General features: G+C 38.3%; 1 protein-coding gene across 1 annotated transcript; it reads right to left on the bottom strand.

Moving 5' to 3' along the window:
• Positions 1–13,688: 13,688 nt before the first annotated feature.
• LOC107566294 (zinc finger protein 36, C3H1 type-like 1) lies at positions 13,689–16,358 on the bottom strand. The gene is made up of 2 exons (XM_016251699.1): positions 16,227–16,358; positions 13,689–15,643 (listed from the first exon to the last, which is right to left on the bottom strand). Exons 1-2 carry the CDS (start codon positions 16,278–16,280, stop codon positions 14,642–14,644), a joined length of 1,056 nt encoding a protein of 351 aa, XP_016107185.1. The 5' UTR covers positions 16,281–16,358; the 3' UTR covers positions 13,689–14,641.
• Between the last annotated feature and the right edge of the window lie 441 nt (positions 16,359–16,799).

The raw sequence follows: 16,799 nt of genomic DNA, 5'->3' as shown, positions 1-16,799 counted from the left end.
GAGCTAGTTTGTATGTTACTCTGAGTTACTATTATTGAAGTTATTTAATGATAAATAATTGTAGTTGTAGTGTATAAAGTTATAATCAATTCATGCACGCTAATCTACTAACTCAAGTATACAAAAAACGCAAAAAAAAATGTATATATATAGGCTACAACAAGTATCGTGCCCAAGATTTAATGACATTGTTTTAAGATATATGAACATATTTCAGCATGGTTGCACATTCAGTTGATCTAGTTTGGCTTGTTTTGAGTGAGTTTCAAACATGCAGTTCAATTTGCACCAATTATGTTAGCTAGGTAGCTAATTTATAGATGCAGCACTTCTGCATTTATAACGTTAGATATAGCACCGCTAGTTTTGCAAGCTAGCAACCAAACCAAAGTCATTAAGACAAGTCGTTTCACTCAGCGGCCATCTTTGAAATGCCTCTCGGGCAGCTCCTATCTCTTTGAATGGGGAAACATCAAATTCTCCAAAACTGTTCTCTAAGCTTATGATTCAATTTCATATTTGAAAACACCAATTAACTCAGTTCATTTTGACAACAACAGTCAAATAAATCTAGTTTCTTATGCGGCTTCTGGTTTGAACTGGTTTCTGGTTCTACTGTGCCTTGACAGAATGGTGTCTGAGATGGAGCAAGGTTTTTCATCTCTTAATGGCTAAATATTGAGAGGTGTTCAGGCCTGTAATCCTGAATCTGATAGCTTTCTTTGTGAGGAGCACCTCTGAGGTCTGGCCGATCATTACTGTGTAGATCAAAAATCGGAGGAGGTTTTAGTGGCTAAAAACTGGCTCACAAAAAGGAAAGCCATCCAATTAAGGATGTACAGTAAAAGCCGTTCTGGCTGTCCTCCTGCGGTACGACCCAAATTAATGTTTTGCTCAATAAAGATGTTTTGAGCTGATTCCCTTTCTGCTGTTGACATTAACACACTGTTGAAGAGTGGAGGTTTTACAGCAAACTCCAGACAATAACCCCGTTTTATCGTGGACAAAACCCAAGGGTGTACTGTGCATGCACCAACTTTCTGCGTGAACTCTAGCGGCGTAGCTGGGGGTTGCATCTCTGATCTGTATGTTTTTGTGTGTATTTTTGTTTTTATTTTCTCATACATCTGTGCTCTTGGCCCACTGCCTGGATGCACTGGGAATATTTATATTTCTTTTGAATGAGAACACTTGTGTAAACTTTCGTCCTCTCTCTCTTGCATAACCCTGCAGGGGGAGAGGGGAGGAACAACTTGTGGGGAAACGGTATTAACTGGTGCGAACACTCAGATAACTTCCTTCCTTTGAACATTTAGTTTGAATCCCACCCCACAGGGGCACACGACTCATGTGCTGTGCAGAGGTGTGCTACAGAGTCTCCATGAGTGCTGTAGCCCCTTTTTGATTATTCAAAACCAGACCACAGGTTAGGTCACCTGCCTCTTTTTCCCTCCCTGATGGTTAACTGTGCGATGCTTAGCCGCTGCTGCCACAAACGAGGCCTTTGGGCTGGGTGAACCTCCGCCTGCTAGGGCTAGGGTTTCTGTACCCTAACTGTTCCCCCCGGAAGCCAAACCCCGGACACATGTTTTGAGGGGAGGGCGAACAGTAGGCTTCCTGGGAAGGCAATTTTCGTGCAAGTCGCACAGCTGATGCATCATTTGTCACTGCAGCCCCAAAAAGGGCTTTTGGCTCCACTGGGGAATCGAGGAACTCTGCCTTCTCCCTCTCTGATAAGCCCGTCAGACCCAACCACAGGGCTCTTTCACCCAGCACGGCCAGCTGCAGCCGCAGCTCTGCTCCCCCTCGATGAGCGAAGGTTGAGATCTGCAATGACGCAGATCTCTTTCCACAATGCTGAGTCTGGGGGTTGAACATCCCCAGCTCCTCCATATTGTGCACATCCAACCTAGAGAAACCTTTAACAGGTACCCTATGTGAGAAGGGTTTGTCCAAGAAGCGCCATATCTCTGTGACACATGTTGGGACGGCTGGTATCAGCTGATTGACTGGGGAAGTGCCTGATGGCAGCCTCTTCCTATCATATAAATCCCTCTCTTGCTGAGATGGCTAGTCGATAGAGAGTTTGGCAGCTGTTCTCATACACATTTCAATGAGGTCCAGTTCCCCAGGCAGGTTGACATCTGAGAGGGGAGAAACAACATGTGGGGCACTGGATGAACTGGTGCCAACACTCCAACAAGACAACTTCCATGCTTTGACCATTTTGCTTGAATCCCACCCCGACGCTTCTTTGATAGACAGTTATTTGACTCTTAGATGCTTCTTTGCTCTGTCCGACCTGGGAGTGAAGGAGACCCTGTTGAATAATCCAGCATATGCTGGTTAGGTATGTTTTGAAGCATATCTGCTGGTTTAAGCTGGTCATGTGCTGGTCCTAAGATGGTCCTGAGCAGGAGCTAGTTGCCTAGGACCAGCTTAGGACCAGCACATGACCAGCTAAGGACCAGCTTAAACCAGCAGATATGTTGGTCTTCCTGGCGTTATGCAAACCATACAGTGTATATGAATGTTATACACATTCAATGTCATGAAGCAATGCAGAAAAAGGGAATGCACATGCAAAAACTATTTTTGTGCTTAACCTCTATATATTTCATACTGAGCTATTGAACTTTTCTTAATTTTGGAATGAAAAACGGCATTTATTTTCTCCATAGGAAAACAGATTTTTACGTAACAAACATTTATAGATGAATTGATTTATAGACTGCTGTGAGATATACGAGGTTGTTAATCGATGGTATTTGCTTCTTTTGTAACCATCGGTCTGCTTTATTTCAACTTATTTTTTAAAATATTCTTTTTACAGAAGAATCAGTGGTGGAAAACTACATTACCCACAATGCTGTACAGAAAATTCCACCAATCAGAGAGCCGAACAAGTAAAACATGCCAACAGCAGTGCTCTTTATCTCCACCCACTCCCAGGAAGCACAGTTCTAAAAAGTACATAAACGCAATGTGCACAGTTTCCAGTGTCCAGTGTCTGCTTACAGTTATATTGGCTGTGCGGAATACCTTGTTATGCTGCTTGATATTGCAAACTGGTGTGTATTTGTTATCATATAAACCCTAAAGCCCTCAGACCAGTGACACACAGTCCTTCATTACAATATAAACAGTATGTGAGGCAAGTAGTATGTCCGAATTCAGAGTATTCGAAATACAGTAGGTGAAAAGTACCTGGATGACCTACAACTTCCGTGTGCATTTGCACACTTTACTGTAGAGGATTTATGGACGTCAGTGAAGCGACGCAACTGACGCAGGTAGGTCATGTGACAGTAAAAAAATGGCGGATGTAAGCATGTCCACATTTCATATATACTATCCATATTTATACTATGTAGAGCACACTTTTTTAACGGTTGTGAAGTAAATTCAAATGTAGTACCTACTCAGTACGCGATTTCAGAGACACTATCTATGCTGGAATAAAGGGTTATTGTATGCATTTTTAAGAAAAGGTGTGCGTTCCTATAAAGCTATGACGTCATGCAAAAATGATAAATTCTCTCTCTATAGAAGGTGACCAATTACCCAAATAAACCACATGGTCCCTTAAAGTTTCCATTAAAACCAATGCAAGCCCATTATAACCAGTAGAATCATTACCATTGTTGTGATGGTGTCTATTGTTTTTCAACAGGGATGTTATTGAGTTAAACAAAATTTCTCAGATCATAGCCTAAAATATTTTAGACATAAACCTTTTGTAAAAAAAAAAAAAAACACTGATGCAACTTATATACTATGTAGAGCACACTTTTTTAACGGTTGTGAAGTAAATTCAAATGTAGTACCTACTCAGTACGCGATTTCAGAGACTATCTATGCTGGAATAAAGGGTTATTGTATGCATTTTTAAGAAAAGGTGTGCGTTCCTATAAAGCTATGACGTCATGCAAAAATTATAAATGGTGTTATGAAATGTGCTTTTTTTATGTAATGTTCTCTCTCTCTCTCTCTCTCTCTCTCTCTCTCTCTCTCTCTCTCTCTCTCTATAGAAGGTGACCAATTACCCAAATAAACCACAGGGTCCCTTAAAGTTTCCATTAAAACCAATGCAAGCCCATTATAACCAGTTGAATCATTACCATTGTTGTGATGGTGTCTATTGTTTTTCAACAGGGATGTTATTGAGTTAAACTAAATTTCTCAGATCATAGCCTAAAATATTTTAGACATAAACCTTTTGTAAAAAAAAAAAAAAACACTGATGCAACTTTATGATAGGCTATAGCTAATAATAGCCTACAACAGAACATTTAGGCTAGAGATGAAATGTCAGACAAAAGATAACAAAGAAAGGTTTGCAGTACCTACCTCTCGAAAACATTCCGACAGAACTGAGAAACATGCATAAAAAAAACAATGCTCATAATCCGTGAAGCTTTTCAGCATGACTGGTCCGAACTGATACATTTCACCATACTATCCTGCGCGAGCTTATGCCATCAGAAGTTTCCATTTTCTTCTTCTTTTGCCCGTCTATGTCCAGTTCATATATTGAACGGTCTCGCAGGTTGAAGTGGACGCAGTTGAGAAATGCTGCATCAGTGTGTGATGTGTTGGGTGAGCTGGGTTGTGCAACACAAGTCAGTAACGACTCAAATATGTTCAAAGATAGGAAGTGTACAGTAGCCTACTGAACAAAGGGCTCCAGGGCTGTGATTCCTGTCTTCACCAAACTTACTGGAAGAGTTACTGATTTGAACTAGATTAAGTGCCTTAATAAGCTACATTTTCTTTGTGCTTATTCTGCAAAAAATAAATAGAGACCCCATGTCCCAATTAGCCTGAATGCACCCTATGAATAAGCTAATTTTGAAGATATGTATTTTTTTTCTATTCAAATTATTTTAGTGTTCCTATGGTTTTATCAAAACGTAACCTGCCTGTTATATTGACCGGCCTGTAGAAAAGTGATTGTTATTCTATATTGTCCTATTTGGGATTAAAATGACCTAGAAAAGAAACTAAATAATTTCATAAATAAAATAAAAATACATAAATTAATAAAAAAAGAGGCAGGAGCATATTGCTTTGTGTACACCAAACAGAGGATTTTATAGAAAATTCATTGCATTTTACGGTGTCTAGGAAACACAAGTAGGCTAATATAACATTTTTCATAGAGCACATTGGAAGCATGATATACAATTTAATTAATGTTAATTTTAAGTTTATTGACAAAAAATTAAAACATGCATGCAGTTTACTCTAGTGACTCTAATCTTCCAAAAAAAAATTGTAACATTAAGCAAAAAAGTTTGTGTAAGCAATAATAAACAGCAACTTTAAATAAGACGTTTCTATTTTTTTTCTTGACCCTTTCATTTTCGAACATCTATCTGCAGGTTAGGCTACATCATTGTTTGCCAATAGGTGGCGACAAATGCATGTGTTTATGAGTGAGTCATTGAATCATTCATTTAAACGATTAGTTTATTCAAGAACGAGTCATTAAATAAAATGCCACGGTTTGACACGACGGCGGGAACTATTTCACTGGCAAAGCAAAAACAAACATCTTTTTCATTTAACTCTTGATATAATCATGATCATTACATAATCGCACTGTTTTTCTGAATATCAGCGGGGGTCATCACCTGAAGCAACATCAGCATTCTTGCTCGTTATTGCTTTATGTGCTTCAAGCGAGGTTTTAAATATCGTAATTTCACATTTCAAGTAAATTAATGGCCAAACAACGTCGTATTTACAAGTGGAAGACTCTGAGTTAATCGCTGAGCCTGAAACTGTGCATGAGAAGAGTACGATCTCACTGCTGTGTGTGTGTGCACTTGGGCCCTGTTCCAAATGGCACACTTCGTGTGCACTTTCGGTCTTGCGGACTTACAATGGCCGCTGCGTGCACGTTGTCCGTTAAGTCCACGAGACCGTAGAGTGTCCCATTCGTCATTTTAGTGTTCAGAAGGGTGCTCACAAGCTTACGTGCAGGAAAGCACGCGCATACAGTAGCCAAGTTTCCATTCAGTTTTGAGCTGTTTTGTTATCGACAAACTTTGCAAAATTAGCTGTGTCCGGTCTGTTTCCATCCAACTAGCCTTTTACCGATAAAATGGTGTGCGTGATGACGTCATCCCTAAAAAAACGAATTGTCGCATAAGTTTTGGTGTATTGCAAAAAAAAATGCCCTTGAGCTGTTTCCATACATAATTTCACATATTGCGCAAATTATATAGGCTAGTAGCCTGTTCTTTCATCCATTTGAAACAAAAACTTTATTATATAGCCTATTATTAAATTGTATAGGCCTACATACAATTATTTTTATTAACAAGTTTCATGTTTGTTTTTTATTGTACTTTGTTTTAGACTATTTAGATACTTCATCATCAAGCAATATTCATAAGCAGGTACAGTTGTATTATTATTTTTTTTTTTCTGATTAACTTTTTTGTTAACTGCCTTGTTGACTGTATTGGAAATAGGAATGTTCATTTCGGTTATTTTATTTCTCCAACCCGACAGTCGTTAAGCCATTATTAACCGCTAACCGACAAGATTATGATAAATTACAATTAAATTAAATTAAATTAATGTGGCTGTGACCCATTAAAAATACCTAAATTTGTTTTCTAGGGATTAATTTTATACACGCAAATAGCAGCATAAACAGCAGAATGAGAGGATTCACATGGTCACGCACCTGCAGCGCTTCTGCGAACGGATACAAACATAATAAAGCTATATATAAAATAAATAAATAGGCCTATATGCAAAATATATATTTTCGAAATAATTAATAAATTGACAAAATTAAAGAAGAAAAAAAACTGTGCAACAAGTAGCAGCCTGTATGCAGAATTTCGGTTCATTTTTGTGATGCGCTCTTGAGAAAGTGGCATCCTGTTGTTTCCTTTATTTTACAAAAGCACAATGTTTGTTTTTATTTTGGATGCACACAAATAAAATACATATTTTGAATAGTTTCGAACAATGTCTTATTCTTATATGACCACAAATGAACAAGTATTGTAAGTTGTTTCCATGTTTATAATGAAAAAAAAAAAATCAAGTGATCGTGCCGGCGCCTCACGCACACAGTTAAGCATTACTAACTCGACAACTTTTATCTTCAGAACAAAATGAATATATTTTAACTTGCAACGTATTTTTGAGAGGTATGTTTAAGAGGTAACTCGTCCTTTTCTTACCATACATAAAATAATTTAAGAAACAATAATACGAATATGATTTAATGCGCTTTTGAACTACAGAGAAACGGTGCTTTAACGTGAGCAACACCACGAACACGGACGCTGCCTATAGGCTAATTCTGTCATGTGACACCACATTTATTTGCGTTAAAGCCCCTTTTCTCGACAAAAAGTGTTTCCAAACTAATTTTTGCGACAATTGAAATATCGATATAGAATTTATGTGCTAAATTTAAATGGAAAAAAAATTCCGTCGACACATGAGAAATTTTATCGATGAATGGCATTTTTTTAGCTATATCGGTACAAATTTTTAAGTGCTAAATATGGAAACCTGGCTATTGTGAAGCTTCTTTTACTTAATGCTAAAAGCCACTTTGAGTAGTCAGTAAATTCCGACTAACTTGAATGCAATAGCCAAACACGGGTGTTCAAGAAATCAACAGATATGTCTGTAATTGGCTACATTGCTCAACGCTACAAAGTAATAACTGAACACAAACACTAATATGCACTAGAGCGTTTACCAAGTCTGTTTCACCAATATCTTATTATTACAGTTTAAACTGATGGTGCCCTTGCTTTCTTTTGAGGGTGCTTTTCAATGCATGAGAGCGTAAGAACGGTGTCAATTGTGTGAGTCTCAAGCTGAATGCATCAACTTTTTCAAATACTCACTCAGCCCAGATCTTACCCACAAGCTAAACCAATAAACTATATATGGATAAATCCAATGTCCAAATCACATCGAAAACCGTATGCTGTTTCATAATGTAGAGCTATTTTATATGGACAGTCATTTCAACATTAAATAGATGACTCATTAAAATACTTATTTTATTAATGTTATTTTTGAAATAATTTATAGACTACTATTTGTACATTAATACTAAGTGAGGAAAATATGCCATGTCAATATTTGGTGCATGTCTGTTGTCTGTGGTGGGTTTTATAGTTTGAACACAAATTGTAGTTTTCTGGGGACCAGACCCATTCAAAATAAAATTTAATTAAAATTAAATTAATAAATAAATGTAAGAGAAAAAGGAAATTTGCATTACACATATACAAGGTGATCAAGCATTTACACGAAATATTACACCACACTCTGGGTTGTTTTCAACAGACATCCGCTTGTGTTGGTTTTGCGAGGTCATTGTCATGGAACGTCCTGTAGTTTATCACTGTAAGAGCTGTGTGCAAAAATAGACTAACATTGTGTGTAATAAAAATGTCTATTATAGTGCAATGTTCACTGAGGTACAGTAAATAACAACATATATGTTTCACAGGACAAATATCTCAAATGTGTTTAGATTCTTAAGTATGCAATGGTGATCTTCAGACAGATATGCCTCCCAAGACATTCAGGGTGTAATATGTTGCAAGTGTTGCACTCTAGCATGAATTTCTACATAAGCTTGTCATAAAATGTAATCTGATCTTCAGCTAGGTGACAATAACAGACAAGCAATACACAGACATTAATGTGTTTTCATGTTTTTTTTTTATTGAGCATACCAAACATTTGCAGTGCAATGTAAAAAAACATTGAGTCCAAGACTTGCAGTCATTTCTGAGAAGTCTCTGTTAGTGTGTCTATGATTTGTAAAACACTAAATAAGAAGAGTGGTGATTTCCAGACATCCCAAGAATATAGCTGAACTGAAACAGAGGTAGTCTATAAATCTCTTGATCATGCAGGTTTTTGGTAATAGAAATATTTGGTCAATCAAGGTCCGTTTTTCCAGACTACAAATGTAGTCTAATTTTGTCCAAAGTCTCATCAGATGATCTTTGGACCGAGCCGCGCAGAAATGACTGAACAGATTTTTGATATTCTCTACGGTTCTTGAGAAATACGTCTCTGAAGCTGACCGTGCCTGCGTTTGTTGACTTATGCTAGTTAGCTTAGCATGCTAAGCAGTTGCTATTCTTTCTAATGAGACACTTCAGCTCTCAGGTTAACCGTAAGCTATGTTAGCATAAGCTATCTTAGCACACTAAATGGGTCAACATGCTAAGTAATGCATTTGTGTGATCATTCTCACACTGAAAGCTCTCCTCGGCAGCATGTTGAATGAACGTCAACTAAGTGACGCACTCTGTTAAACCACTGGCCCTGAACCTTTCAGGTCATGGGTTCGAATCCAGTGTAGCACATGCCCAGACCGCAAGAGGTACTGCGGCCAGAATGGTGTAAAATTTGCTTCTGTTCCAGACATTGTGTTTTCAGCGTGCGTTCATCCTCTTGAATCAGAAATGTGTTTTATGTTCGTTCTCATCTGAACCGCTCTTCATTTTCAGTTCATTCTCACCTGTACTTCTGAACCACTCTGTTTTGACTCTGCATTAAGCTTGCTGTATCTTTAGCGCATTGCTGCTGTCAGCTATTCTTAATTATTGTTTTTGTGTAGAGAGCTCATCTCTGGAATGATTTGGCTGTTTAGCCTTGAACGTCTTTCCAGCTATTTTGCCGTGCACCAAAATAACTCCTCTGATTGAGGCGGGTCAGATCCAAGAGTCTTTCACAATCCTGAATGATTCTGTAAGGAGGAGACAGAAACCTCAGCGCAGTATCAGCGGTCGTACAAACATTGTGGTCAGCTACGACTTGCATAGTATTCACTTCTTGTTAGTCATATAATGGCCCTGATGTGACAGCCAGCCATAACTTCACTTATACATGTGATTTCCCAATATTGCTCACTCTTGATTCAGCATATGTTTATATCAAAATAAATCCAGAATAAGTCATGTAAACATGAACAGGAAGTCAGTTTATGTCAGAGTACTGAGGCATGTCCTCATTTAACATCGTCCTCTGATCTTCTTGACTCTCTGCATACTTGAGTGCACACAAAAAAATAAATAAAACTGAAACTCTCCACACCCCTTCCTTCCTCTCTTTTTAAATGTATTTATTTTGCAATCGTGAATGATAGTAGCTGATCGGAAGATTTTCGTTTTTGTGCTACAGAGTGTTTTGTATGATGGAATGAGTTTTCTGATTCACAGGCACCTATCTCCACATGTGTTTAGTGACTACATACTAGTCATAATTGGTAAAGTGTATTTCCCTTGTTAGATCATGCCGACCATATCCATTTAGTCTGATATCCAAAACCATTTTAACAGCAGGTTTGTCTATTAGCCAAAACTAGTGTTTTTTCTGGTACCCAAAACCATGTGGGTCAAAGACAAGGCATGCCGTTTTGGTGTCTGCATCAAATTATATACACTAAAAGCACATTAAATTCAGGTAGTGTCTACTTCAGCGTTTCAAATAACTTTCGTGAAAATAAAATGTCAAAATATGGGTTAAATTATTTGCATCGCCATTCAGTGTAACAGATATATTAATGCAAAGAGGAAACAATACATACTTTGACCTGTACTTATTAAAATGGATAAAAGAATAAGTGATCATACTAAATTTTATTATATTTTAAATGATTAAAATGTAATCGTTTAAAACCTGGTGTGAAGGATATTGGCAAATATTGGTTACGTTTTAAAATCACTGCACTGTGATCCTTAAATAGTCTTTTAATGCCGTCTAACGATCTATATTATAAATATTATTGGCATGATTTTTTAAAATATGTAAATTCATTGCCATTTCTTCTGTAAATCATTGTAAAAATGAATGATAGTCATTACTCATTTAGTCATTATTTACTTTACTATCATTTTTACTCAGAAAAAAATAAAAATAAATACAATTAAACAGAACACACATTTTATGTACAGAAAAGAGAAAAACCGTGTTTAACTTTTGTTTTAATGCTTGAAAACCCCTTTCATCTTAAGAAGCAGGAGACAAAGTAATTATGATAAAAAATGACCAGAGTTTATTGAATAATCGGATCGCCCTTCATTATATAGTTGACTCTAGTTCTAAATCTATGTAATTGTAATACAACAGCTATAGCAAGAATATGGCATTGCAATTTTACTTCACAGAAATGTTATAACTTAAGACTGTTCTGTACTAGATGTTCGAAACCAACATAAGAAACATTTATAGACAAAACATTTGTATGATAAAACCCTTGTGACAACTAGCCCCAGTCTCTCCTTATATACTCAGCAAGACAGGCCTTCAGGCAGGAAGTACATTCTTACTTCGTAATCCAGTGCATTTCTTTTTCACAAGAGTTTTTAGTTAGATTTGACAAAAGTGACTGCACTCATTGAGGTTTCCCTTTTCAAGACATGATTTACTCTCACAGTCATGTACATATTCTGATGAAACTGTGATTAAAATACTTAAAGGGATAGTTCACCTAAAATAAAATTCACCTAAAATTCTTCTTGATGGAAAAAATAATGCAGCTTTGGAGTGAATAGACGACAAAGTCTTCAGGCTGACCTATAGTAGTGGAAACATTTGGAGGATAAATGCTGCGCTTCAGTAGCTGTTTCCTGTATATAACAAAAGCACTTACTCACTCTATTGTGCAGCTTTATCATTTAAGGTTGTTTGTCTTAATGTCTTACACTCGTTAGTATTCTTCTGACCACAGCTTGCATCTGCAGTCTTTTTAAGTCATTATCCATCCATAATCATTCTCTTTATGGATTAAACATTGTCTTACTGTATCAAATCATGTAATATGTATTCAGTCATGCTTTCGGTGCCAGAGCTGGAAATGTCAGTGTTTTTCCCATCACAGTTGATTTTGGCAGGAACACTTGAGACGTTAAGGCACATTTTGGATAAAGCTGCTTTGACGACATTTTGTGACTGAGCCCCCAGAGGAAGACAGATTTCATCTGGTAGGAAACTGTCATTAGCCAGCAGCTTATTAAACCAGTGCAGAACTGTGATATATTTGTCTCTGATTGAAATTCTGCTGTCCTCGTGTGATCAGAAAGGAGAACTGCATCATTTGCAAGCTGTAAGATGTCTTAAGTACTGCAGAAACGCATTTTTTTAAATATATTGTCATCTGCTGTTACTCCTTTTGCTTTGAAACATTGTTCATTTATATTTCTGGACAAAAATAGTCATTCGTTAATTCAATTCCGATCAATTCAGTTCAACATTTTTAATGACTTTTACTTTTAGAATTAAGGCAAGACACAAGCAGCTATTGTGTATTACACATTTTCAGAAATTTCATGTTTAAATATGCATTATCTAATTAAATATGCACTGATTTCCAAACAGTTCCAGAACAAAAGTCTTATTTCATTTTGTTGACATAAAACAAATTTTTGGATCTCTATTTTTTTAAATAATTTTTATCACTCCAAAAAAAAAAAAAAATCCATCAGCAGCCAACAATTTTAATAAAATAAAATAAAACAAATAAACAAACCTTTTTTTTTTTATAACTCTTCGTAATAAATAGGAACTGATTTTGAGAAAAATACCTTTATATATATATGTATTGTAATTTAAATCTATAGATGCAAATAGATAAAGTGCAACAAAACACACTTAAATGTGTATTTTGGATCTTTTATTTTCACTAGTCTGAAAGAAGACAAATTATGGAATCAAATTAGCCCAAAATTGACCAATGCATGGGGGAAAAGGGGCTTTGTCTGTAATGTCTTGCCTTAATTGAGCTTAAAAAGAATATTATGACTTTCCCAACCTTGTGCATATCCTATACAGAGCCTTTTTTTGTATATTAACCACAAGGTGGCAGTAGCTCCAAACTAAGTCTGTGGCATGAGTTGCCATTGAAAGCCCTTTTACTGAGACAGAGTAGTCTCAGCTGTAAAAAAAAAAGCAAAAAACACAAGAAGAACTAAAAGCAAACTCCAGAGTGTTTTTGGGTGTTAAAATGGAGGGATTGCTGTAGTGGTTGTCAGACTGTGGTGATCATAAACAGATTCAAGTGTCCAGATGAATACAGGCTTCTCGGCTGCATGTGTGGAGCCAGCAGTGTCTGGTAAGCTGCTCGAAGACCTACCGCTCTGCAATAGACTTGCAAATCACTCCTCCCTTCTGCCACTGCATTAGCATACAGATGTTGTTAAGAAAAGGAGAGTGACCTCACAAAGGAGCCCTGATGTGAGAAATGCCCCTGCAATTCATTTACTGCCCAGCCTTGTCTCAATAAAAGGCAGCGAGACCTTTGGCTATTGTCCATGACCGTGTGTGACAGTGGGATGTTTCTTAGTCTTCCATGCACGAATGCTGGAACAATGAGCAAAGCAACACACAAAAGCCTTCATCTGTTCCCTTGTCCTTTGTGTGTGTTTTCAGCTTGAATAATTAAAAGAGTTGTCAAGTATGCATTTTTCTCTCTTTCTAGAAGGCAGATGGAAGGAGTAGCATTCAACCGTGTTTGTGTTGTGTTTAAAATTAAATGTGAGTGGAGGGCTTCACATGCAACTACTTGTAATAAGCAATGCTTGAGACGTTTCACCTGAAGTGAGAAAATAGCCACACACTGACAATCAATAGCACTTTAGAAGAGAAGCAAAGGAATGAGGCAAAAGATCTTTTTTGTTCCCTTCCAACTTTATTTTCAAACAATATATTATAATGAAAACGGGCATTGCCATCCCATGGAATGTAAACAGTTCATTTAAATTATATAGAAACAAACATGAAACGAAAGCACAACACAATATACTGTTTTCCCACTTCGAAAAAACGAAATAAATAAGTTTTAAGTTAACAAAAGGCAAAAGCGTGTCTTGTCACATCAGGCAAAAAGATGAGAAACAACAACAACGAAACACAACCTACGAACATCAGAACTCACAGTTCATGTTATTATTTGCAAATGACAAGTTTCGCCTTTTAGAGTGCAAAAGACGAAGGCCGTGGTATAACTTGACTTCTTTCTGGTACATTGTCACTTTCACATTCACATTCTTGCATATGAACATCTTTGACTCTTCCTTGTGGATATCTCTGACTGCTATTACTTACAAAGAATGTGGAGTGTGTGTCGATAGCACTTTAAAAGGATCCTGAGATTCCATCTTTAAGACTCGGTGCAGCTGGGTTTCATTAATTAAAGCTAAGAGATATAGCTCGTGCAAAGCAGACAAACGGGCTCAAAGAAACAAACAAAAAGCCTTATCTACATTGTTCCTTCTTCGAAATGCATATAACAACAAAAGCAATAAATAGGTTTTAGAAAGGACTATGGTTAAAACTACTCAGTCCATTTAAAAATGCCTTAACTAAAGGCTACAGTATGTTCAGGGAGCGGGTTAGACGTTACACTAGATGTATATACTCTAAGTTGCTCGGCTTTGGTTAGACTACAGATGGGCGGCTTGGGAAGGTTGCTGCTGCAGACAAAACACCGCAGAGCAATTCCCAAAACACATAAACCTAAAGTGAAGTTCCCACTGCAGCTTCAGACTGGTATACAACAGTATACATTGCGTTCATCACATTTGCAGAGAAACGTCTGCTTGGGCGAGCATGCAATATGCACAGGTAATGGTTTCTAGTCGTCTGAGACAGACAGGCGGCTGAAGATGGGCAGTCGTCGGCCGTCGATGCCAGGAGAGTCGCAGCCGCTTAGACTGCTTGAGCTGCTGTAGCCGTCCTGATCGGAGAGAGAGTCCGCTGAGGCGCTTCGCTGCAGGCCCGTGAGCGCATACGCCAGGTTCTGCACGCTCTCCGAGTCGCTGATGGCGTAGAAGCTCCCGCTGGCACCCAGATCTGCAAAGGGGTGGCTGTGCTTCAAAGTCCCCAAAGGGGACAGCAGGTCGGGACTCCCGGTGGATGGCGGCGGAGACACGGATGAAGATCTGGAGAAGGCCAGGGCGTCCGGAACGGCGTGGAAACCGCCGAGGGTTTGAGTTTGTGAGGAGAAGCCGCTGAAGCTGACGCTCTGGCGGAGCTGCGGTCGCACTCGGATGCTCTTTGTGTTCTCCGAAAGCCCGTTCTGCTCGTCTGCGTTGTGTATGAAGTGACACCGAGCGCCGTAGGGGCAGAAGCCGATGGTGTGAAAGGTGCGACACGGCTCGGTCTTGTACTTCGGGTGTCTGTTGAGGCCTCTCAGCTCCTCCATCCCGTGAGCGAACTGGCATTTGGCGCCGTATTTGCAGGTGCCGCTTTCCTCGTAGGTGCGGCAGAGCTCTGTCTTGTAACGGGCGGACATCGGCGCTGTAGAGGTCATTCCGAGAGCCTTCGGGCAGGTCAAGGAGCTGTTGCTGATGCTGAGACCCGGCGGCGGCGGAAGAGGGCTGGCCGTCACTTGGCCCTCGATCATGCTCACGGACCGGTCTACTCTGAAGGGGATCTGGCTCAGAGAGGAACATGGCAGCTGCTGCTTCATCTCGTGGCTCCAGTGCTGGTTGATGACTGGCAGAGGCCAGGGGCTGCTGTCGTTGCTGTTGAATTTAGAGTTGGGAAGAGTCACGGGGCACAGGGAATGCCTGCGCTGGAATCCCACCACACGCTGCTTCTGCGTGGCTTCTGTCAGATCAATACCACGGAAACTCTGGGAACGGAGAAAGAGAGAGACCTCAGTATACTGTGTGGTGCGCAAGTTTCAATGAAGCAAGAAAGCAACTCTAGAAATGCATGTGAAACACAAATACACTCTTAAAAATAATTTATTGGCATCACTGAACCTTGAACATCCATGGAACCTTTCAAATGCAGAAAATGTACTTTGTAGTCGAAAAAGGTTCGTTAGATTTTTAAAATGTTCTTCAAAGTGGTTCTTTTAGGAACTGTTCACTGAAAGGTTCTTTTGGGAACCAAAAATGGTTCTTCTATGGCATCACTGCAAAAACACCCTTTATTTTTAAGAGTGTAGTATTCTGAAGTTAGTGGGATCCAAAACAACAGTTTCTTTGGACTCCATTGGCATGCATTGCATGTACAAAATAAAATAATATTATGAATATATATTATGAAATAATATTTGAAGAAGCAATTGAGAGCTGGAAGGATTGGAACAATATTGACTGGGTTTCCATTTTTTGAGTGAGCTATTCCTTTAAATCGATTTGATTCTTGTTTAAATGCATGAGCAGGGTGCATGCACAAGTTTCAAAAAACAAAACTCATATTCTTACCTTGCAGAATTCATCATCCAACTCGAGGAAGGGCGTGAGGAAATTTGATGGCATTTTCAAGATGCCTGGCTGTGATTATTTATGTTCAGTTAAGGATGTGTTGAACTGCTCAACAACTGATGTCAAGCTCTGCTTCTGTTACAACCCCACTGTTGGAATCTCACTTTATAAGCAGAAACTTCTAACCCCGCCCACCTTTTGAAGAGGCGTGTTTTAGTGCCGGGTTCACACCCCTCAAGAGTGAGGAAAGTTTACTAGTGTCCTGCCTAGGGTTTCACAAAAGAGCAAGCACAAACTTTAATACAACTCGGATCATCTCAGATGAACTCTAAATCATTATAAAATAGCTAAATGGAGAAAGCCTATTTCTAAAATAGCTCAAAACAGGGCTAACTGCATGTGTGTGTGTGTTTTTAAAAAGGTTTACAGTAAAACAAATGTATTTTTGCTTCTGCATTTCCCATTTTCATTTAAAGTTGATGAATTAAAATAAATAAACATGAAATAAAAAATAAACTGTATCAATATATATATATATATACTACTAAACATGACAAAATCACTACAGATTTA

Source organism: Sinocyclocheilus grahami, unplaced genomic scaffold (assembly GCF_001515645.1).
Source record: "Sinocyclocheilus grahami isolate Dianchi unplaced genomic scaffold, SAMN03320097.WGS_v1.1 scaffold1067.1, whole genome shotgun sequence".
Lineage (NCBI taxonomy): Eukaryota > Metazoa > Chordata > Actinopteri > Cypriniformes > Cyprinidae > Sinocyclocheilus > Sinocyclocheilus grahami.
This window is presented reverse-complemented; position numbering and strand designations above follow the sequence as displayed.